Source organism: Prionailurus bengalensis, chromosome C2, assembly GCF_016509475.1.
Source record: "Prionailurus bengalensis isolate Pbe53 chromosome C2, Fcat_Pben_1.1_paternal_pri, whole genome shotgun sequence".
In the NCBI taxonomy this organism is placed as follows: domain Eukaryota; kingdom Metazoa; phylum Chordata; class Mammalia; order Carnivora; family Felidae; genus Prionailurus; species Prionailurus bengalensis.
Window position 1 is genome coordinate 58,079,888 of NC_057350.1, and position 25,661 is coordinate 58,105,548.

Sequence of the window (25,661 nt, forward strand, 5' to 3'; positions counted from 1 at the left end):
TTCCATGTACTTGTTTAGAGATGCCTCTTTTATTTACAACAGTAAATTTGAGATTTTTGGATTATTAATGCATGTCATATGAATGTGTATAAATTTTTACATGGGTCATTATAGAAGGCTGTCATTTATGAGAATTGACAATCACTATCTTTGAAGCACCTGTTTTTTTTACATTGTGAAAAAATCTGAGAGTACATGTTCATAGGGCTTCTGTTTTTTGTGTATCACTTACAATAAGCTTAAAGTAAATTAAAGGATCGGAAATAAATTCATTAGTATGGTTAAACAATTCTTTCATTTGAAAATTGCTAGTTATTGATTATAGATTTTACTGCTCGAATAACAGTAAAACCTAAGATAATTACTATAGTATTTGGGGTAATAAATGTTACTAGGATTAAAACTCATAATTTCATTAGTTTTTAAAAGTTGCCACAATTTCACAGATTGTAGTGGGATTGAAAGAGCAAATTTTTAGTAATTGTTATGAAAATCCGTTCTCCCACTACGCCACCTCTGGTCGCAGTAGTGCTGACTTAAAACTCCAGCGCCCGGCCCGGCCCCTCCACCTTTTAAGTTGAAAATCACTGAGCTTTTGAATGTCTTCACTAATATCCTTATAGATACTAAAATTTATTTATAATGTGCCTCAGCATGGTGGAGTTGCCAAGATTACTTTTTGAAGCCAGAAGCTTTCTTCTTGTTTGTCTTTTGCCACTAGCTATTTAAGGGCAGGTCACCTCAAATGTCTCTATAAAAATGAGATTAGATCAGATTCCTATACGTTTTCTTCCTGATCTAAGATTTTGTGCTTCTGTTCTGAAAATACAAAGGAATTTGTGCTTTTAAGCATAAACTAAAGAGAAGCTGTATTTATGTTGATTGGTTAAATCAAGATATTTTCTTTATTTGAAATTTAAAGGTAGTGGTTGAGAATAGATGGTGGAAACAACATTTTTTAAAGGCTGAAGTTACTATATGTGAAGATAAGATGATACGATACAGTGGGATAAAATTTATATTTAGTGTTAATATATAGAAATAGTAGAGTAGAAGTTTGCTATCTCTTGCACCTGTTATTCCCTATGTTTGGTTATGTGTAAATCATTATTACAGTAATCTAACTAGTTAGAAGTTAACTTATATTAAACTTCCATTCTGGAACTGCACTATCTAGGACTTTTCTGCCGTGAAACAAATGTTATTCAGCTGTACTCTTGAGTAGCATAGTTACTAGCCACGTATGGCAATTGAGCATTTGAAATATGGCTAGTGTAAATGAAAACCAGAATTTAAACTTTTATTTAATTTCAATTAATTTAAATTTAAATAGCCACTTGTGGGTAGTGGCTGGGACGGTGTGATTCTAGGAATTGTTAAACATTGTGCCAAAGCATTATTAGTTCTGTTTCTCTACTGTGTCATTTCTGATTACTGCTCTTTACTCTTTTTGAATTCAACCTTCCCTCCAGTCTTACGTTCTGTATCTTGGCCTCATGCTGGATCTTTGATTAGCTTGCATTGGTCTTCCCAGCCTATGAAAATCTTGAAGTCTTTAAGGCAGAGCTTAAATTCTACCTATTGCAGAGCTTTCCCTGATTCCGCTATGGCAGATGGCACTGTCTCTCACTATTTGTATGACCCAGGTTAAGTTTTTTAATAACCCTTTTGATTCTTGATTTGTCATATGGAAACAAAAATTACCTATCTTACCTCATAGTATGCTTTTTAGGGGGGAGGGGTGGAGTGTGGGGATCAAATGAAACAATAAAATTAAAAGTCCAATAAAATGGTATGTAAAAACAGACAATTTTTAGGACTATACAACTGTAAAGGGATGAGACATTTCATAAATGTGAAAACTGAGGTCAGAGAAATTGACTTCCCCACTGCCTAACATTATCCACCTCACTTTATTTAGTACTTCAGTTCCAGTAATTCTTTAGCTACATTGGTTTCTATAATCCTTTCATCCTATTCTTTTTCTTCCTTCTTGACCAGCTGACAGTCTGTAGTCTATCATTGAAATCACTTCTTTGCCATCAAACCCTTGCTCATCTTTTATTTGTGCTAGCCTGGTAAAACTCTCAACCTGGGTTAAATCTTACAGTTTGCCCATTCCATGCCTCTACTCAGGCAAGTGAATGCTGATTAACGTCATCATAATTCAAAGGTAGTAACTGCAGGTAGTTCTTGGAACTACCACATTTTCCTAATGAGTGGTTCTTTTTTATACTCTTAAAAAATTATTGATGACTATAGCAAGCTTTTGTTAGTGTGGATCTTATCTGTCAATACTTACTTGGTTAATTATTAAAACTGAGTAATTTTTAAATGCTTTAATTCCTTCAAAAATAGTCATGACAGGAATGCCTGGGTGGCTCAGTCATTCAAGCCTCCGACTGGCTCAGGCCATGATCTTGTGGTTTGTGACACAAGCTTTGTGTCGGGCTCTGTGCTGACAGCTCAGAGCCTGGAGCCTGCTTCGGATTCTGTGTCTCCCTCTCTCTCTGCCCCTTCCCTGTTCATGCTCTGTGTCTTTCTCTCTCTCAAAAATAAATAAACATTTTAAAACTTTAAAAAATAGTCACTACATGTCAACAAATATTTTTATGAAAAATTAGTATTTCTAAAATTTATTTATTTATTTTGAGAGAGAAAGAGTGAGAGAGAGAATCCCAAAAGGCTCCACGCTGTCAGCACAGAGCCTGACATAGGGCTTGATCACCCGAACCGTGACACCATCACCTGAGCTGAAGTCAAGAGTTGGACTTTTAACTGACTGAGCCCCCTAGCCACCCCCAAAAGTAAGTATTTTCTGTAAAAAATTAGTGGTAAGAGTGGTATAGTTCTTTATTTTGCAAATGTCTTTAACATCTATCTTAATAACAACTGGATTTTCATACCTGCTTCTGCATTTAACCTGCTGAATATCATATGTAGCCTCTAGAATATCCATTGTATACTCATGGCAGAACAGAATGAAAAAGATAACATTATAGAATGAGTGTGAACATAGTTTTGATTGTATTAACTCCCTGGAAAAGTCTTGGAGACTCTCAAGGGTCACACTTTGAGTACTTTTGCTTCATTCCATCTGCTCTTTCCCCACAGCTGTTTCACACTTCTATCTTTTTAAGTCTCTAGACATCATCTCTTATCCTCACATGCAATCCTTTCTTTTTAAAGAGCAAACGTAAGAAGTCAGAAAAGAACTTTAACCACCATACCTACCAATCTGTAAGGGTAGACTCTGGCAGCTACAACTGATGCACGATGGATGCCTACTGATATCCCTCAGTCCTGTCCCACAGTCCCTTTTCCTCAAAGATATCACTTTAACAGCGGTCTCTTTTATCTCATAAGTTTTGTTTTTCAGTCATTTCAGTCAGCATAAATATATGCTATAATAGCTCTCATTTAAAAAAGACTCTCCCTGATATATAATCTCTCTTGAGCTATTGTCTCTCTTTATAGTAAAAAATCATCTCAAGAGTTCTTTATATACTAAATGTTCTCCAGTTTGTCTTCTATTCTCATTTTTATATAAAACAGCGTCATTGGGTATAAGTGACCTATAATACGCTGCACCTACTTGAGGTGTACAATTTGATAAGTTTTAACAAAGATGTATGCCTGTTGAATCATCACTACAGTGAAGATAGTGAAATGTTATATTGTGTCATCTATAAATCATCCATCTCATCTCTTCCTGTCTGCCTTCCCCTAAGCAAGCACCTGTCTGCTTTCTGTCACTGTAGTTTGCGTTTTCTATAGAGTTTTATATAAATGGAATTATACTTTATGTATTTTTTTCTATCTTCTTTCAGCATAATTGTTTTGAAATTTATCCATGTTGTTGCATGTTATCAGTTTATTTCCTTTTATTGTATTTGGTTATATAAATATTCCTTTTAAAATTTTTTAATAGGGGCACCTGGGTGCTAAGTCGGTTAAATGTCTGACTTTGGCCCAGGTCATAATCTCACGGTTTGTGAATTTGAGCCCTATGTCAGGCTCTATGCTGACAACTCAGAGCCTGGATCCTGCTTCAGATTCTGTGTCTCTCTCCCTGTCTCTCTCTGCCTCTCCCCCGCTCTCATTCTGTCTCAAAAATGAATAAGCGTTAAAAAATAAAATTTTTAATAGACTTTATTTATTTTTAATGTATTATTTACTTTTAAGAGAGAGAATGAGTGAGTGTGGGGGAAGAACAGAGAGAGAGGGAGACACAGAATCCCAAGTAGCCTCCACGCTGTCAGTACAGAGCCTGTTGCAGGGCTCGAATCCACGCACCATGAGATCATGACCTGACCTGAACTGAAATCAAGAGTTGGGCGCTTGACCGACTGAGCCACCCAGGCACCCCGGGACTTCACTTTTTTAGAGCAGTTTTAGTTCATAGCAAAATTGAATGGATTGTACAGAGAGTTCCCATATTTACTCTCATCACCCTTCCCCCCAGTAGTCCCTACCAGCATCTTCTACCAGAGTGATACATTTGTTACAGTTGATGAACCTACATTGACACTTCATCATCATCACCCAAAGGCCATAGTTTTCATTAGGGTTCACTCTTAGTATTGTACGTTCCGTGGGTTTTGGCAAATGTATGACATGGATCCACCATCATAGTATTATGCAGAGTTAGTTTCACTGCCCTTAAAATTCTCAATATTATACCTGTTCATTTCCCCCTCCTCTCCCAACCCTTGGCAACCACTGATCTTTTTACTGCCTCCATAATTTAGCCTTTTCCAAAATATCATATAATTGTAATTATTCAGTATGTAGCTTTTACAGATTGGCTTTTTTAACCTGACAATAATACATTTAAGGTTCCTCCATGTCTTTTTATGGCTTGTACCTCATTTCTCTTTAGCACTGACTGATATACTCCATTGTTTGTACCACAGTTTATTCATTCACCTACTGAAGGACACAGTGGTTGTCTTGACAAGTTTTTGGCAATTCTCAGTAAAACTGCCATAAACACCCACGTGTAGATTTCTGTGTAGATGTAAGTTTTCTGTTTGTTTGGGTAAATACAATGGAACACAATTGCTGGTTTGTAATGTAAGAGTGTATCTAGTTTTGTAAGAAACTGTCAAACTGTCTTCCATAGTGGCTGTATCAGTTTTCATTTCCACCAGTAAGGAATGGTAGTTCCTGTTGCTCCATATCCTTGTGAGCATTTGGTATTCCCAGTGTTTGGATTTTAGCCATTCTAATAGGTGTGTAATGGTATCTAATTGTTTTAATTTGCAATTCTTTAATGACATGATATTGAGCATCTTTTCATATGCTTTTTTGCCATCTGTATATCTTCTTTGGTAAGATGTCTGTTAAGGTCTTTTTCCCATTTTTCAGTTGGGTTGTTTTTTTTTCTTATTATTGAGTTTTAAACGTTCTTTGGATGTTTTGGATATTGGCCCCTTAGTATAGATGTCTTTTACCAACACTTTCTTCCAGTCTGTGGCTTGTCTTCTCATTCTCTTGGTAGTGTCTTTTGCAGAACAGAAATTTTAATTTTGATCATGTCTAGCTTGTCCCCATTATCTTTCTTGGATCATGTCTTTGGTGTTGTGTCTAAAAAGTCATCACCATCCCCAACATAATCTAGGTTTTTTCCTGTGTTATCTTCTAGAAATTTTATAGTTTTGCATTTTACATTTAGGTTTGTGATCCATTTTTAGTTAATTTTTGTGAAGTGTATAAAGTTGATCTAGATTCTTATTTTTGCATGTGGATGTCCAGTTGTTCCAATACCATTAGTTGAAAATAATTCTCTTTGCTCTGGTATATTGCCTTTGTTCATTTGTCAGAATCTATTGATTAGAGTCATATGAATTTATTTCTGGGGTCTCTGTTCTGTTGATCTATTTGTCTATTCTTTCACCAGTGCCACACTGTCTTGGTTAGTGTAGTTTTATACTAAGTGTTGAAGTCATGTGGTGTTCGTCCTGTGACTTTGTTCTTCTTTTTCAATATTTTGTTGGCCATTCTGGGTCTTTTGTTTCTCCATATAGTGTTAGGATCAGTTTGTTAATATCTACAAAGTAACTTGCTGGGATTTTGCCTGGGATTATGTTGAATCTATAGGTAATGTTGGGAAAAACTGACATCTTGACAATATTGAGTCTTCCTACCCATTAACATGGAATATGTTTATGTTTAGTAGTTCTTCTTTGATACCCTTGATTAGTTTTGCAATTTTCCTCACATGGATCTTGTACATATTTTGTTAACATTTATACCCAAATGTTTCATTTTTGGGGTGCTAATGTAAATGATACTGTGTTTTTAATGTGAAATTTTACTTTTCATTGCTGGCATATAGGAAAGTGATTGTATCCTGCACCTTTGCTGTAACCACTTACTAGCTTGAAGAGTTTTTGGTCAGTTCTGATTTTCTACAGTACAAAATCATATCTGTGAACAAAGTTTTATTTCTTCTTTCCCAATCAGGATACGTTTTATTTCCTTTTCTTCTTACATTAGCTGGAATTTCTAGTATAATGTTGTAAAGGTACAACAGAGAGGCATCCTTGCCTTGTTCCTGATCTTATTGGGAAAGCTTTTAGTTTCTCACCCTAAGTATGATGTTAGCTGTAGGGTTTTTATTTTTTTATTTTTTATTTTCTTTAACTTTTTTTAATGTTTATTTATTTTTGAGACAGAGAGAGATAGAGCATGAACAGGGGAGGGTTAGAGAAAGGGAGACACAGAATCCGAAGCAGGCTCCAGGCTCTGAGCTGTCAGCACAGAGCCCGACGCGGGGCTTGAACTCCTGGACTGTGAGATTATGACCTGAACCGACGTCAAATGCTTAACCCACTGAGCCACTCAGGCACCCCTAGCTGTAGGGTTTTTAAAAATAATTGTTCTTTATCAAGTTGAGGACGATCCCTTCTCTTCCTAGTTGTGGGTATTTCTTTTTATTGCTGAATAGTATGTGTATACTAATACATATGTATTAGTATATACATATGTGTTAGTACATACATATCTATGAATATATACATATATGCGTATGACTATACCACAGTTTGTTTATTCATTCTCTTGTTGGTGGACATTTGGGTTGGTTCCATTTTTTGGCTCTTATGAATAAAGTTGCTGTGAACATTTGTGTACAAGTCTATGTACAGACACGGTTTTTTAATCTAGTGAGTATAGACATAGGAGTGAAATGGGTGGATGATATGGTGCTTGTCTGTTGAACTTTAAGAAACTGCTGGTGTCTTCCAGTGTGGTTGTACCATTTTGCCGTTCAACCAGCAATGAGGGAGGGTTCCACTTCTTCCACATTCTCAGTCTTTTTAATTTTTGTCACTCTAATGGATGGGTAGTGGTATCTTATTGTGGTCTTAACTTGCGTGTCCCTAATGATGTTGAGTACTTATTCATATGCTGTTTGGTGATGTGTCTCTTCAGATCTTTTCCTCATTTTTTAAATTGGCTTGTTTTCTTTTTATGAAGTTTTCAGAGGTCTTTATAAGTGTTTTGAATTCAGGTTCTTTGTCAGATATAAATCCTTTATCAAATATGTTTTGCAAAGTTTTTTTCCACATTAAGTGGCTTGTCTTAAGAGTATATTTTGAAGAGTAGAAAATTTTTGATGAAACTCACTAATTGTGCTTTTGGTAACATACCTAAGGAAATATTTGCCAATCTAAAGTACAAAAATTACATTTGCATGTCCATGTGAATTTTAAGAAAAAGAACTTGTCAAGTTTTATAAAAATCTGATTGTATTTTGATTGGGATTGTGTTTAATCTGTAGCTCAATTTAGAAAGAATTAATGTTATAAGAATATTAAGTCTTCTGTGAGAAACGTTTATCTTTCCATTTATTTAGGTCTTTAATTTCTCTTAGCAAATTCTGTAGTTTTAACTGTGGGTTTTTCATAACTTCTGTCAGATTTATCCCCATTTCTTGTTTTTTCTTGATGTTATTTTAAACAGCAGTGTTTTAAATCCCTCCCCACCCCATGCCCAATTTTTTCAATGCTAATACATGGAAATAAAATTGGTTTTTCTATATTGATCTTAAATGCTATGTAAGGACTACTGTCCCTGCTTAATGCCCTTGTTATAGTAGCTTTCTTGTAGAGAATCTATCAAATTTTCCACACAGATGATTGTTTTCTGCAAATACATTTTTATTTTATTCTTTTCTAATCTAGATGCCTTTTGTTTCTTTTTCTTCCTTGATTGTACAGTGTTGGATAGAACTCCGGGAGATTGTTTGGTTGTTAGATTCTCTCAAGGCGTTGAGGCCTTGAGATTCACTCCAGGTGGTAAAACGAGACCAGTTATTGGGCTTACCTTGTATGTTTACTGTCTCTCAGGATCAATATTCTTTGTTGCCTGTTGATCATTGTCTTGAAATGGTTGTTTCAATCAAGAGGGTAAATCTTCTTACTTTTCCTTGGTTATAAGCAGAAGTCTCTATGCTCTTGTAAATCTATACCAGTCAGGCTTTTATCCTCCCCACTCACTAAGACAGTTGCTAAATTCATTGGTTACTTACTAGTCCTTCTTGTTTGGCTGATTGGTAGTATTTGGAATAATTGATCACTCTCCCTTTTCTAGGTACTTGGTTTACTTAGGTGCAAGATTCTTCGAGGTGCTTTTTCTTCTTCCCCGACTACACTCTGTCATCTTCTTTTTTGAATTCTACTCAACTTCCAAACCTTTAAGTGTTTGAATGCACCATGGGTGAAATAGGCAAGTCCAAAACTGCAGTTCTGAACTCCTCTCTACCTCGGACCCTTAAAAATGCTACACTTGCTAATCTCATTTTGGTAAATGTCAGCTCTATCATTTCACTTGCTCAGGCCATAACTATAGACTAATTTTGGCCTTTCTATTTCTCTTAGGCCCAGTGTTTTGTTCCACCAGGAATCCTGTTTGTTTTTCTTTCACAATACAGTATATCCAGAATTGTGCTTAACTCTGCTTAACACTACCACTTTGATTATCCTGATTCAAACCCTATCTTCTCTCCTGCATCAAGAAAAGGCAATGATGGTACCCTAAAGTAATCACTGTTACTTTCCTTTATTTTCCTCTTTGGTTCTTACTATCTGATATCTTATTTTAATTCTTTTTCTCCAATTAGAATTTAAACTTCATAAAGACAGGGAGATCTCTTCACTACTATTTCCAGTACTTAGAACAGTGCCTGGCACAAAAGTACATACCTAATTCATACTGATAAATAAATGTCCTGGGTTTTCTCATCCGGTTTGTCCTTAGGATATAGGACCTCCTGTGATCCCAGAGTTACTCTTTCTAGTTAAAACATGACCCGAAGCTAGAGATTCTTTCATATTCTAATAGTATTAGAATTTGCAGTTATTCATAGATTTTACATTCTATTATTTAATTAACTCCATTTTTCTATGCTTATTACTGTTTTGAGTGTTGTTTGGGTATTTTATAGAAAAGAATTTTTTGTTACATTTTCAAGGCTGATGTGGCTTAAACATTTATTACTTTAAAACAATTCACATTAATTATTGAATGTAGTAGTGATAAATCTGATTCATCTAAACTTTAAGTATGCTGAAATTGTTGAGAATACCTCTGTTAGTTTCTTAAAAATGTGTACTTACTTTAGTTGTTGCTTTAAAAAAATTATTCTAAATTCTCAGGAGTCTGAAAGGATCCATACCTTTTTGGAAGTATTGTTTGTAGTTGAACATAGAGTATAATAAACAATTGATTTAGAGAATATTTGCATATACCTATTTTCTAGATGATAAATAACATTTAGAAGATCCTGGGACCTAAAATGGACAAGATACCTGCCATTTCCATAGGTTGAGAAATGAGATGTGGTAACAAAAAATAGTATCACAGTATTAAAAAAGGTAGTATTGGGGCATCTGGGTGGCTCAGTTAGGCATCTGACTGGATTTCTGCTTAGGTCATGATCTCTGGTTCATGAGTTTGAGCCCTGCATCAGACTGCACTGACAGAGGGTTTCTCTCTTTCTCTCTCTCTCTCTCTCTGTGTTCCTCCCCCACTTGTTCTCTCTCTTTCTCTCTCTCAAAATAAAAACTTAATTAAAAACATTTTTTAAAGGTAGTATTAAAGATAGATTTGTGATAACTTCTATTACTTTTTGGTTCATTGTTGGGAGTGGGAGAGGTAGGAAAGTGAACTGTGGTCACTTTATACTTCTGTTTCAGATACTTTAATATGATCTCTAATATGAACATCAAGTCACTTTTTGCTTTTAAATAACCCATAGAAGTTATAGGACATGAATCATATTTTCTTTTTCTGTCACAGACTTTTTAAAAAATATTTCCAAATGATTTGTAGCCTCATCACACTCTAAATCTTGACTGACTATTCAAATATACATGAAAAATCCAGTTTTATTTTCATGGTTCTAGTATTTTCATGGGAGCTACAGGTAGGAGGAAAACACCTATTTCTCTCTTTTTCTCTCTGAAAGATCAATAAATCCAATTTAATTAATTAGTCAATGCTACAAATGGTATTTTGTTTTTCTTTGGCCTCTAGAGTGTGCAGTAATCAGGAACACCGTACGACAGTGTCAGGCAGGGTCTTGCCAGATATGAAAGGTTCAATTCTTTGCTGTTCCTTAGCCTCTTTATATTCTAGATGTACATCACTCTTAAATAAAGAACTTTATTAAAAAACTTTAAATAATTTAGGTCTTTAGAAATCAACATTTGTATATCTCTAAGACACACCTCTGCTTTCTTGTCAAACTCCATTTCATGTGGGAAAGTGGGGGAGGAGGTAGGTTTAATGTTTGGGAGACCTTGAGAAGTGAGGCATTCAGTGACTTTGGTATAAGAACCATAGTGGAGAATCTGTTTCTCTACAGTTTTAAGATTCTGTGGAGGAAAATCTTACTTAGAAGTGGTTTTTAACTTTTGGGTTTAGTCTAGGATTGGAAATATATTAGATACTTGTTTGCAGGCAATAGAAAGTAATTCTGGCTAACTCAAACACAAAAAAGGGGATATATCATTAGAAGCTTGTGGAATCTAGGGGAGAGCCGAATTACCAATACTTACAGGGTAATATAAAGCCTTGCTCAGAGGTTTAAGAGTTGAAGCAACAGAAAACTGTGCCAAAGTTTACTTTTTTATAGCAAGCAAAAACTACTGAGAAAAATTTTGCAGAAAAATTAGAAAGTAAGAATTGGTCATTTTCTCCTAGATATTAAAACAAAAGGTGAAAAATAAAAACCTGGTAGTTATATTAATACTTAGAGTAAAATTAAACACTTACCGTGGGCTCCTGGGTGGCTCAGTTGGTTAAGCATCTGACTACTTCAGCTCAGGTCATGATCTCACGGTTCGTGAGTTCAAGCCCCACAACAGGCTCTTTGCTGTTAGCACGGAATCTGCTTTGGATCCTCTGCCTGCCTTGCTCTCTCTGCCCTTCCCTGCTGGTGTTCTCTAAACAAACAAACAAACAAACAAACTTAAAAAAATTAAGCACTTACTAAAATAGCCATTTGTAGTGGGTTTTTTTGTTTGTTTGTTTGTTTGTTTTTATGTACCAAGCTCTTTGTTCCCTAGGGGGTTAGTTTTTCTGATGAAATCTATCATCCTTTTTTTCTAGATGGTTTTTCATTCTTTTATTCTGAGAGTGGCTTTCCCTATTTAAATATTGTAGAATATACTTAAATATTGAAAATATGTTTTTGATTCGGTGGATTCATTGTTTCTTTTTCCTGTCTCCAAATACTCCCTTTAGTAATGATGGCTCAATTAGGCCATAGTTCTTACAGGTTGTAAGGAGATATGATTAGCGCTGTCCTTCCCAGGTTGTTCTGATACTTAATGTCTTAGATCAGATTGCTGTAAGAAAACACTATGGACTGGGTGGCTTAAACAGCAAATACTTATTTTTCACAGTTTTGGAGGCTGAGAAGTACAAGATCAAGGTGCAGATTCCGTTCTTGGTGAGGACTCTTTCCTGACTTGTATGTAGACAGCCACCTTCTTGATTTGTGCTCACATGGTGGAAAGAGAGAGAGCTCTCTTCTTTTTCTTATAAGGACATTAATGTCACCATGGGAGCTATACCTTCATGACCTCCTATAAACTTGATTACCACACAAGGGCACCATCTACAGATATTATCACTTTAGAGATTAGGACTGCGATATAAAAATTTTGAAAAGTGCAAATACTCAGTCTGTAACATTTCCCTACCCTATCTCTTCTTTACTTTCACCTCAGGAGGATATAATTCTATTTATTTTTATTTTTAATTTGCTTTTATTATGAGCATTGCTTATTATACATGATTTTAACAGAAAAGAGGAACAAAAAGTAAAAACTGATAGTTCTTTCCTTAATCCTCAGTATCCCACTTCCTAAGAGTAACTAACATTATGTGCCAGAATATACAAAGTTATTGTCAGTATATATGAAGGTATATGTAGCTGTTTCTTACATTTAGATATTCAGTCCCTGTGTGTGTGTGTGTGTGTGTGTGTGTGTGTGTGTGTGGTGGCACGTGCATGTGTTTGTGTGTTTAGTGTGAAGCAGGGTTCCGTTTCCTAGTAATTAGCTCTTATTAGCATCTTGACTCATTATTTATCTACTCATAGAAAATACTTTGTTATATACCAATACCATTATATATATATATATATATATATATATATATATATATATATGTATGTGTGTGTGTATGTATGTATGTATATACATGCAGTTTCTGTATTTTAAGTTGTATATATGTATATATGTGTATATATATATATTCAGTATATATATATATATATAGTATATATATATGTATATGCATTTGTGTACTTTAAATTATTTTCAGATACTAATAGTATTTTTTATTTTTACTTTAGTATTTTTATCTAGTGTGTGTTTAGTATGTTTATTATTTTACTTTAGTATTTCTCCTCCCTTCTACTGGGCCATTGTTTTTGAAATACTTCTTAGCTGTTCCCTAGTCCAGTTTCAAGAATTTTTATTAGTTTTCACTGTAATTGCATTGAATTTGTTTGTTAGTATGGGGAGATAGGATGTCCAAGTAGTATTGTTTTCCTTAGGAACATGACATATCTTACATTTATCCATATCATTTGCTCAGATTTATAGGTTCTTTATACCTTTATTCATGGGTGTTTGGAATGTTAATGTTTGCAAATATTGTCATTTTCTACAATAAATTTGTAATGGTTATCACCTCTTATACCATGTTGTATAATTTTTATACATTTTGCATGTTTATATGCACCCATATGATTCTACTAGCCCTTTATTTGGCCGCCTACTTTTTTTTTTTTTTTTAACCTCATTGCACTGGGATTGATACTGTGGTAATGATAGTGGTAATGAATAGTGGTAATGATACTGTGCCATTTTGTCTGCATCTTTTTTTAGTAGCAGGCCTTCTTCTATTTTAGTGTAATGATGGCCACTGATTTAAGAAAAATCCATTTTATTATTAAGAATCCTTTTCTTGGTTGTTAGATTTTTTTTTTAATCAGATAATGAACGTTAAATTTTATTGAATGACTTTTGAGCATCAAATGAGAAAGTCAATGTGAGCTTTCAGTGTTGTAAATAGTTTTAAAATATCCTTACATTCTTGGAATATCCTACTTGGTCATTGTGTCTTTTTTTTTTTTAATAGAAAGATGGGTATTATTTCATAATATTATGTGAAAATTTTAATATTCATAAATTGCTCTTTTATTTATATATTTTCTGGTTTAGTACCAGGCTTATGATAGCTTGCTGAAATACATTATAATACTTTATATGTCTTGGCTTAATTTTAAAAGCTTAGAAATTATCTATACTTGAAAGCATGATAGAGCACAATAAATTTGGGAGACTTGATACTTTTTGGGGGCAGTGGTTAAATAAGACCTTTTTCTTCCATAGCTATTACGTATAGTCACTGAGAAATGTCAGTCCTTTTTTTAATACCTTCAGTCATCTCTTGGATGACACAGTTTGCTCTCTTGTTTCTTTATTATTTGTTTTTATTCATTTAGGTTTGGATGATACAGTTTGCCTGTCTCTTTACTTATATTTTACTTATTTATTTATGGTTTTTTTTTTCCTCCCAAAAAGGGCTCATGGAAATAATATTGTGTAAAGTTTTTGTTGTTGTTTAGAACTGTTTGAACATATTTAAAACACATTTTTTGTGGTTATGTTTTAGGTGATACCCTCTACATTTTTAGATTCATTTAAAAATATTAATTGGACATAGCTCTACATTTTAAAGATACTATTTGTATAATATATTGTTTATCCAGTTTCCATGTTTGAGTGTTTACATTGGTTTACTTCTGAATTTGAATATTTATTTTGTCAGGAGACATGTGAGTTATAAGCTCTCCAAGGGCTTGTATATATGTTCAAATATACTTGTCAACCAGCAGCATCTTGCTTGAGTTTCGTTTTCATAAATATTAGTCTTATTTCTCTTAAAATAATTTAGATTTGGTTCATTGCTTTTAGGAAGGAAATCAGCATTATAGGGGAAAAGTTTGATGTCTTTTTTTTTAACTTTTGCTTGTGGAATTTTTTTTCTTCATGAAATGGAAAAAATTGATTTCATATTTATATAAATGTTGTTTTAATGAATGTTTTCTGGTAGTTAGTTAATATCTTAAGTTTTTTATAGATATTTTTGATAGAGGGACCCTCTAGAGGAAGACACTTTGGTATTATATTTGGTTCAACAGATCCTACATGTAGTAGTTATCTATTGCTAACTAACAAATAGGGCTGGGATCTCATCTGAAGGCTTGCCTGGGAACTGATCTTCCAAACTTATTCTTGTCCCAATCTAGCACTTTTTCCTTCCACTACAGCCATACTGGCGGGTATTTGATTTATTTGAGAGTCGCTCTTTGGATTTAACATTCAGCCCTGAAAACATCTACCTCTTTTGAGTCCTTCCTGTTATTTATTCATAAACATGTGTGCGCGCGTGCATGTGCTCATGGGCATGTGAGCACCTGTAGAAGGGGAAGTGGGAGAGACAGAGGGAAACAGGAAGGAGGTGGGAGGAGAATGACCAGATGTTAGTATAACTTATTTCCATTTTAAGAACTATTTTTTTCCCCCATAGGTGCCTTAGCTGGGCCAATTATTGTGGAGCCACATGTCACAGCAGTATGGGGAAAGAATGTTTCATTGAAGTGTTTAATTGAAGTAAATGAAACTATAACACAAATTTCATGGGAGAAGATCCATGGCAAAAGTTCACAGACTGTTGCAGTTCATCATCCTCAGTATGGATTCTCTGTTCAAGGAGAATATCAGGGAAGAGTCTTGTTTAAAAACTATTCACTTAATGATGCTACAATTACTCTACATAACATAGGATTCTCTGATTCTGGAAAGTACATATGCAAAGCTGTTACATTCCCGCTTGGAAATGCTCAGTCCTCTACAACCGTAACTGTATTAGGTAGGTATGCTTGAATTACATATTTTGGTGGTAGTGGCAAGGATTATAATAAAAATATTTCAAGAATTTAAAATGATTGAAAATATATATATATAGTTTCTAAATAATTCAAATATGATTTTTCAAGTTCTGTCTTAAAATTCTGTAATTCTAGCCTCTCAATTTAAACAAAATTTTGTCTGTATCTACCGTACCCATTTATGTGATTCTGTGTGGTTCTTAGCTATTTTCCTTTCTTCATGAAAGAATATTTTTTATGTATAATACTAAGTGTTGAGTGTTTTTGACATTTTCAGTGTTCTCAAATTTTCAAACTTTAAATTACCATCTTTAAATAAGCTTTTCCATTTATTTAAATGTCCATTGTCTTAGAGCTCATTGATACACCTCATGTTTGTTTCTGAAATCAAATTTTATTTCTGCTCCTGTGGATTTCATAGCTGTTGGAATCTTGGGCTGTTGATTGTAATGAACAATCTTCTGCCTTTTTCTGATAACTGTTAGAATCTATGGTGGAATTTAAAATGAGCTTATTAACCACTTACAGTGAAAGGACAGTAGTTTGGAAATACTGGTTTATACTTTTGGAATAACAGAATAAGGATTAAAGAGTAATAGCAACCTGAGCCATTTCCACCCAGAATAGTACTCCTTTAACAGGAGGTCTTTGGCTCTGCCTCTACCTGTTTGCCCACCTGCTGATAGCTCCCCTCCTCAGTCCTCCTTCAACTTTTCTTCCAGATGTTAAATGCTCATAAAAAGTGTTTGTACTCCTTAGTTGGTCTTAGTTCCAGCTTTCAGAGAGACAAAAAAGTAACTAGCCCCTGGTATTTAAAGGCATAATTTCAGGGTCTCTGAAATGCAGGAAAGCAGTTTTTTCCAACTTTGGTAGATATTTTTTCATGTTTAGAGATACTATTTAAAAATAGAAATGAAACTAACTTCTTGAAGACTTGATATGTTTGTAATACTGCCCTAACAGCTGTGGGGATATGTAACTCACATTAATGAAATTGATACTTTTGAGGAATGTTTGATTAGAAGGCAAGGCATAAATATCTGAAAAATCAAGTGGAGGCCATCAGGGTAAAAAAGGTCCCAACAAAAGTTCAGTATCTAGAAAGTAATAGTTTATGTGTGGAAGAGGGAGCTCATGCGAATAAACTTTTTTTTGCTTTAAATTTTAGTAATTCCCCCTGAATTAATACAATATTCAGTGGTTTAAAACTCAAGACTGTTTATAAGACAAGACTAGTCACGATTTTACCCATGCCTATATCTCTAGCTTCTTCTGTTCCATCCCTTTCTTCACTTTTCCTACAACCCAAATTTAATAATCATGATAAACTATTTGCAGTTCTAGTAATACCTGTTTATGTTTTACATGTGTTTTTCTTTCTGGTTGGATTGCCTTTTTCTTCCTGTCTCTCTCCTCCTACGTTCTTCTATTTAACTGCTATTCGTCAGACCACATCCTTTTAGAAGCCATTGTTGAAATATATAACCCCTTGCAATTTGATGTTTTTCTCTTTTGGCTCTTTTGCCATTGTATCTTGAGCTTGTCTATTGCAGCAGTTTCCACACTGTTTACTATGTGTTTTCTCCGTTAGAAACACATGGTGGACTGCAACTATGTACTTTAAAATTTAACTTTATCTAAAGCCTACAAGGGTTCCTAGTATATAGCAGTCATGCCCTTTTAAATGTTATTTAAGTAGAGGATAGGGATGGATTGGTGAGCTTTTTAGTCTACAGAGGTGGTGTAGAAAAAAAAAATAGTTGAGTCAGCTTTGAATTTTGGGTAGGTTTTGGGTAAGAAGAAGGGAAATAAGTGTAGGGAGAACAAGTGAGCCAGTGTAGGGAGGCAGAAAACAATACACATTTGGGCAGTTTTTTAGTGTCAACATTGGTGACATTTTGGGCTGAAATTCTTTGTTGTAGTGAGCTGTCCTGTCCATTGTAGACTGTTTGGCAGCATCCATGACCTCTGCGCACCAGATGGCTAGTAGCAGTCCTTCAGTTATGACAACTGAGAATGTCTCTAGACATTGCCGGGTGTCCTCTGGGAGAGGAGAAGAGAGGAGAGATCACTTACTGTTGAGAACCCTCATTAGTGGAACCACTGAATAATTTGTTGATTGCTTATAGGATTTATATAAAGCACAAGAATTAAAGACTGGAGAGTTGAGTGGGACTGCATTAAAGTAACTTGAAGGTTAGGATGGGGAATTTGAGCTTTGTATTACTGGAAATGCCAAGTTAGTGTAAGGTACTGTGCTTGCCTCCCTTTTTCTACTCTCAGACTCTTGTTGTGTAAAGTATGGTTCCTGAACCAGCAGCATTGGTATCACTTGGGAGTTTGTTAGAAATACAGAATTTCAGGCCCCTCCCAGACTTAATGAATGGTAAGTCTACATTTTAGCAGAATAGCTAAATGATTCATATGCAGAGTAAAGTTTGAGAAGCACAGCTTTCACTGTGCTTATAGGGATACTGAATTCATAGTAGACTTGATTTAGGGAGTAATGTGGTGAAAATTGTGATTTATGAAGATCGGTCTGGTGTTTTTGATGGATTGAAATGAAGAAGTCCCAAAATCATAATCCTTCAGCCATGAGGACATGAAGACTTTAAATTAATTTTCTAATTTCTGCCACTTGAGGAAAGAAGGAAGCTATTACATAGGAATAACTGTCAGGACTTTCTAACTGATTGGATACAAGAAACAAGGGAGCTTTGAGCATAACAGGTTTTGAACCCTCGTGATTGAATAAGTTATGTTACTATTAACTCCAGTGGGCGTGTCTGAATGAAAACCAGGTGTTGAGGTTGGGAGGCTAAGATAATGAGTTCAGCATTTGTTTTATTGAGTTTGAGGATATATAGGCAAAAAATACTAGTTGGTAGTTAGAAACTGTGGAGTCAAGCCCTGTATCAAAATTGAATTAGAGATCATCTGGATAATAGTGTATATCAGATAAAAGTTTTTAATTAAGGCAGATACAAAAAGTAACTGAAGGCCCCCAGGACCCAGTATTTATTAAGGCAGAGGTTAGAAGAAACAAAGAGAGCTTTGAGAAGAACTCGGGCAAAGTAATACTACTTACATGATGACAAGATAAAATTTTTAAGATTACTCTAGCAGCTTTTACCACAGGGAGAATTAAGCCCTACAGACATGATTTGAATAACCATTTTTTTTTCAGTTTTCCTAAGGATGGTGCACAGCTAGTATCATTCTAAATGCATAGCCCAGAAAGTAATTCATTACTTACAGCAGATACTTTAAGGCATTAGTACTTAGTTCTTTGGGAAATGAATGTGAAGAACTGCACCAAAATATCAAATTCTGTGAAGTTAGTCAAAGAAAATAGGCATACAAAAATATTGAGCCTGTAGTTTACGTGGTGACCTTGGAGTCTCAGTGCAGTGGTAGTAATAGAACCCAAATTAAGGGAATGTGATATAACAAAAAACCTTTGGGAAAATTTAACAAGTGTCCCATAGTTGATTACTATGTACCTAGTTGATTACTTGTCTTGATGGGATATTACATAGTTGTTAGAATTATGGTTAAGAAAAGTGTTGCTGCCTGAGGGGGGGGAAAGCAAAAAATATATATCCAGATAGAAACTAGAAAAAGAAATAAAGAGAAGTGGAAGAAGGTGAAAATGACTGCATTAGGATATTGTAGTTGTGGATAATTTTCCCGTTTTTCCAATTTTTAGAAATACTGCTTTTGCAGTAAAAAAATTCCATTGCTGTGCATGATGGAATGACAGGGACTGGATTTACCCTCTCTCTAAGAACAAGAAACCAGGCAAATAAGAAAGTTTTTAGTCGTTGGACAATAGGCAGTGTAGGATTATGATCCCTGAAAGAAGGAAAACAAAGCGAGTCCCTACAATGTTCTAGCTTCCTCTTTAGGCAGTTTCCAGGCTACAGCTCACTGACAAGGATTTGAAGCAGAGAATGATGGTTTCAGGGAGAGTAAAAGAGACGTTGGAATTCAGGGAGGACAGGTGATTAGAATTTGTGGAGGAGAATACTGGAAAGCAGAGAGCATCAGAGAGAGAGAGAGTGCGTGCTTTAGAGATCTACAGAAGGGCACTCTCAAGTCTTTTTGGTTTAGTACTGATCTGTGTATGTGTGAGAGGAAACTTTTGAGGTGGAGGAAAGAACCAGCAGAAAGCAGTAGATCTAACCAACAATTCTGGTGTTCACACAGGGCTGGGAAAACTTCATATTCTCCCCATTCAGAGTACAGAAGGGCATTGGTAGAATCTTAAGAGGAAGCAACAGCAAAAGTGCTAGACAGGGAAGGGTACAGAGAAGTTAACTAAAATATTGAGGTATATGAGAAAAGTAACTTCAGAAAGCCAGTACAATCTACAACTAGGAGATTTATTCCCTTCATAGGAGACAAAAATAGCAGTTTAAAATTGACTTTAAAATAATTTTTTAAAGCTCCTCAAAGATAAAAGCTTCTATTAATGATGGCATAAGTTATTCAGACCAACTCTCCCATAGGAGGGATGCAGTATAAAATACCACCGAAAGCTTCAAAGAGGTAAGAATATAGTGAGAAATCTAACTAGACCAAAATCTAGGAGAAGGTAAAAACAGAAATAAGCCTAGTACTGAAAGCTGCATTCCACCTGAGGGCTTTTGAGAATTCAGAAGAAACACCTGAGATTTTGAGATTTTGAGAGCCTTGAGAAAACAGAGACAAACTTCTAAGTGTAGTTTTGCTCAAGATGGGATGTCTAGTAACCCTTCTTTTATTCACTTGGTATCCAAAGCTTACATTTTTCAGAATAGTAGTAAACTAGAAGTAAACCAGCCTTCTTACAGACTTCTAGGTTTATGATTACCTGAGTGGTCTGATTTTTTTTTAAAAAAATTTTTTAATGTTTTTATTTTTGAGAGAGAGAACACGCAAGCGGGGAAAGGGCAGAGAGAGAGACACACACACACAGAATCCAAGCTGTCAACACGGAGCCTTGACACAGGGCTTGAACCCACACTCAACTGACAGAGCCACCCAGGCGCCCCTGAATGGTCTGATCTTATAATAAGTTCAGGAGATCCTAGACTGCTTAGAGATTTCAGGAGATTGGTAGAAGAAAAGTCCAATCTTTTCTGGTCTGGAAGAAAACTACCTTATTTTAGACCCCGGATTATTTCTCTCTTAATTATTCAGACACAGGCATATAGTTTCCTTGAGTAGGCAGGCATACAAGTAAAGAAAACCCTACAAGCAGCAGCCAGCACAAATCAGACAATAGAAACAGACCTGCAAAGATACAAGATGTTGGAGTTATCAGACACAGACTATGAAACAGCATCACTTAACATTTGAAGAGATAAGTCAGTCTATAAAATTTCTGCAGAGAAGAAATTATTTAAAAAAATACATAATAATTTGCCTTGAAGTAGAGAAGTAATTTTTAGCATATAAAAGCAGTTAACCATAAAAGGTAACTGAAAACTGATAAATTTTGGTACATTTGAATTAAAAATTTCTGCTTACCAAAACACATCGTAGAGCAAAAAGATCCTAAACCAGTAGAGGGTATTTTTTTTAGCATATATCATCAAAAAAGGGGTCTTTTCCCAAATCAGTAAGTAAAAGCAATTGGTTTTAATAGGCATTTTGCAGAAGAAATTCCAAATAGCCTATAACATGAAAAGATCCTTAACCTCATTCATAATGTGAGAAATTAAAAATACAGTCTCGATGATAATATGATTATATACATACAAGATTCACAAGCATTGGGAAGTCAGACAGTATCAACTTGTGGTGAGTCTTTGGACCAAGAGGAGCTCTAATAATGGGAGTAATTTGGTACCTTAAAAAGCTTTTTTGGCATTATCTGGTAAAATTGAAAATAAAAATGTACTAATTCCACTATAAGGGACAGACTAGAGAGGCATCTGCACAAATATGCCAAGGTACATGAATGAGAATGTTTCTTATAAAATTGTTTACTCCAAACAGGAAACTGTGCCAATGTCCAATGGTAAATAAACCATACAGCAGTTAAAATTAATAATTTATACTATTGCATGTAAATTTAAATGATCTAAAAATTAAAAGTTAAAAAAATGAATTCCAAAATAATAAACTAAGGCTAATTGTTCTCAAATAAATTAATCTCAGGAACACAAAGTTGAGTCAAAGAAAAACTGTTACAAAAATGCATATAGTCCAGTACTATTTGTGTAAAGTTCAGAAATAGGTAAAATGCAACTGTTTTTAGGTTTGCATGTGTTGCTTGTAGACCTATCATGAAAAGTAAGCAAAAATATATTTCCAATAATGGATTCATACTTGGGCCGGTAGGTGTCAAGGTCAGGAAGAGGCATGTTGAGGAACTTGGGAGGTGCTATTTTTTTTTTATTAAGATGTATGGTGGTTACATAGATGTTTACTATAAAGTGTTCATTACATGTGTTGTATGTACTTTTCCCATTGCTATTTTACAGCAGTACATCTTGTAAAATACATAGGGAAATACATAAGGAAAATATCAATACGCCTTGAGGTAATTATGAAACAAAAAAAGATAGATACAAATCAAGAACAGATGGCACTGAAAGAACTAGTTGGAAATTTTGGAAATGAATAAAAGTTATTGGGATAAAAATTTAATGTACGGAATAAGCTATAGGCTTGCGCCAAATAATTCCTGAAGTGAGACTGAGGAATTTATACAGAAAGAAGCACATAAAATTTGCTGGAAAATGTGAAGAGATAGTTAGTATAATGGAAGGTAGATTGAAAGGGCCTAAGCATTAAGGTTACTTTTCATCTGCTGAGGAGCTTTCTTATACTAGAAAAAGGTAATGTCATCTACATTCTAAGCATAACTATTATTGACATTATACTTTAACAATGTAGGTTCCATACTGGTAACTTAATTTATATTTTCTGTAAACATTTTTGCTGCAAAATGAAGCTGTATGTCTAAAAACTACATTCTTCCCCCTTGCAGAGTGATAGTACTTACAATCTCATAATGGAAATTATGATCCAACTTACAGGACATTTTCATATACTAACTGGGGAGAACTCATCGGTCCCTATAAAGAAAAACGTATCTCTGCTAGGGAGAACCGTCTTCAAGATTATAAAGTCTTGCTTAGCTTCTTGTTTGCCTTGGTTTATGATCCTCTCTTGTTCCAAGAATCCAGTTGATGTTGGTATTACTTAAAAATGTGTGTGTAGATTTTATAGGCCTTTGCTTCTAAGTTTATGAAATATGGTTAGATATGGCTTGGAAGGATAAATATATTCTTAATTGAGAGGTAACTACTTTTTTTTTTTTTAATTTAAACAGTTGAACCCACTGTAAGCCTGATAAAAGGGCCAGATTCTTTAATTGATGGAGGAAATGAAACGGTAGCAGCCATTTGTATCGCAGCCACTGGAAAACCAGTTGCACACATTGACTGGGAAGGTGATCTTGGTGAAATGGAATCCACTACAACTTCTTTTCCAAATGAAACGGCAACAATTGTCAGTCAGTATAAGCTGTTTCCAACCAGATTTGCTAGAGGAAGGCGAATTACTTGTGTTGTAAAACATCCAGCCTTGGAAAAGGACATCCGATATTCTTTCATATTAGATATACAGTGTAAGTAAACGATAACATCTGCTTTTGAAACATATCATGCATTTTATTTTAATTTTCTTCCTTTGACATAATTCTATGTCAGACTTTTTAATTTGAATATTTAGTATTCAGATATTCTTACAGCTTTTCCTTGTTGACCTTTTCTTTATTAATTTTTAAAAATATTTTCATGGAAATTTCATTTAACCAGAACATTTTTTATTAGTTTGTAAAGATGGAGAGTGCCAACTTAAAATTATTTAATCTTATCCTTTTTAGACTGGACTTAAGCAAATTATGGAAATATTTATACCTCAAAATGTGCAATACTTTGAGACAAACTTCTCTAATCCAATTAATATAGCTGTTACTCAGTTTTATTGATACTACCCATGATGTTTTCAGCAAAAATCTTTCACTGCCTAGATGCATTTTAATTAGAGTGAAAACCCATGTTTTTTATTATTGTTTCTCATCTGATTTTCTTGATCATGTTATAGAGTAAGACAGTATGTTAAAGATATCATTGGGATCATAACCATTGTAGATAAGTTCAAAGCTTGGCCCGTCTTGTATTTTTTTTTTTTTTTGGTTAAGGGATGCTCCCTTGTGTGTGAAGTTTGTATATGTATATATGTATGTGTGTGTACTTTTTCCTGTACATTTTCTCAGTTGTTGATATGTTCTTTATGTAGCACTTAAAAATTTTGAGAAGAAAAAGTGGTAATGCAGCTAGCTTATAACAAGGATAATGAAAATGAATAGGTGGTGTTACAGTTTTCATTCTTAGTGTTTTGTTTTTGATATGACATGCATGGATTTTTAAATTGCACATATTCATTGCACTTGGTGTAATGATTTCTAAAGCTAATTCTGAGAATCTTTTTCAACATTTATAGGGTTGAACTTGGGAACTTAATCTTATGTGAATGTTATTACCATTTTATTCTGGAGTGCAGATACCTTCTTTTCACTTCTTTGGAGAATCCAATTAAAATTTCTCTTTTTCCTTTTCCTACCTTACTTTCACAGACTTAACTTTTTCCTTTTTCTTGTAAAATTCAGATCCCAATTGTAAGTACTATTAATATTTTCCTCATATATATTTTGTCCTTCCTTGTATTTAGTAATGACTGACATTTTCTTCAATTTGTATTATGTATGTTATTCTTTTTTGGTTGGTGTTTGCTTGAATGCAGTCCTAAATATATAAAAATATTTCTTTTAATGTAAGACATATAATTATGGCTTAGATTTATTGACTTGTTCTTTAAATGTTAGAATACTCATGACTTTTTTTTCTTTAATTGGCACCTATAAAACATGTGAACAAAGTTTAAAGAGATAAAATCTTATATCCAAAATTCATATCAAAATTTGGAGGTATTCTTTGGGAATACCTTACTTAGTACTTGTTCCTTCCTCTTAGTAAAAGAAGGTAAACACACAGATATCTGTACTGTTCTTTCAGTAACATTTTATGGTACCAATTTTAAGTTATAAAAATGATTGTTAATTTTTGCATTTATGAGGCAGGCATTTCTTTCTTAAAATTACTGAGGTAGTTAATTGTTCCTTAGTAAAAGTTTAATTTGTTACCACTGTTTTGTAAACCTTGCTTGACAGTAGATCGAGCTTCCCTGCCAGAATTAAACTGACCTGGTCCCTCTGTAACTTCCCACCTGGTCATGTACTATTTATCTAGTTTACTGTATAACTCACAGCAGGGCCCCTGTACCATGCATAAAGTGACATTCCCTTAGGAAGCCTTTCATGACCTTCCTCAGCCCCATCCCCAATCTAAATTAGGCCCTTCTTATCTTCTCTGTATCATCCTGTTCTTTTCTTTCTTGGCTCTCGTAATAGGTTTTTATCACATACTTTTAAATTATTCCCTTCCTTATTAAAAGCTATTAGAAAATACGTTTTATGAATACAGAGTCTATATGTATACCAAATGCCTACAATAGTGCCTGCCACTTATTAGGAGTTAGACAATATGATGGTTGAATGAATGGTTAGTATTGGATTGTGTAGTTGGAAGGCATAAATTTGTATTGCTAGTAGGTATGGATAATTGCTCATTTAACTAATTATGTTGCACATATACCAAAGGATGTTTGGGTGCAATGGATAAAATTTCATGTTTTAGAACAGTTGAGGCCATAGATAACTTACTTTAGTTTTAATTTTAGCCTTAGAAAGTTTATGTCACATTCCATCTCTACTTACCCGTAGAATATTAATTATAATACAGAGAGTCTAATCTCTGTAATTGATTTTGTATCTCTTAGGGGATATTTTCTTTCAGATTAAACATTTTTTAAGACAGTTTTATATGGCGACTTGGTATTTAAATGCCACGTCTCGTCCAAGTAAGCGGTGTAATGTATTTCCTTTGTTTATATATCTGTGTTTCTCATAATAGAACTCTTATATTTTGTTCTTGGTGATTATAGGTTTGTGAATATTGTTACATTCAGTGCCCATAATAACTAGAACTGTACATGCTTACAGCTGCCTAGGGTTTGGGTACTCATTGTACATTCGTGCAGTTTCAGTCAACTAATATATTAACTA

At 34.3% G+C, this 25,661-nt stretch overlaps 1 protein-coding gene across 3 annotated transcripts in view; it reads left to right on the forward strand.

The window, feature by feature from the left end:
- Positions 1-25,661, forward strand: part of NECTIN3 (nectin cell adhesion molecule 3) — a 136,020-nt gene that overhangs the window by 24,525 nt on the left and 85,834 nt on the right. For all 3 annotated transcript variants that reach the window (XR_006299354.1, XM_043594094.1, XM_043594095.1), the window contains exons 2-3: positions 15,118-15,459; positions 22,806-23,102. Coding sequence is in view for 2 of the 3 variants with exons in the window: in XM_043594094.1 (XP_043450029.1) it covers positions 15,118-15,459; positions 22,806-23,102 (639 nt within the window). In the remaining variant the exon portion in view is untranslated. The remainder of the gene's footprint in view (positions 1-15,117; positions 15,460-22,805; positions 23,103-25,661) is intronic.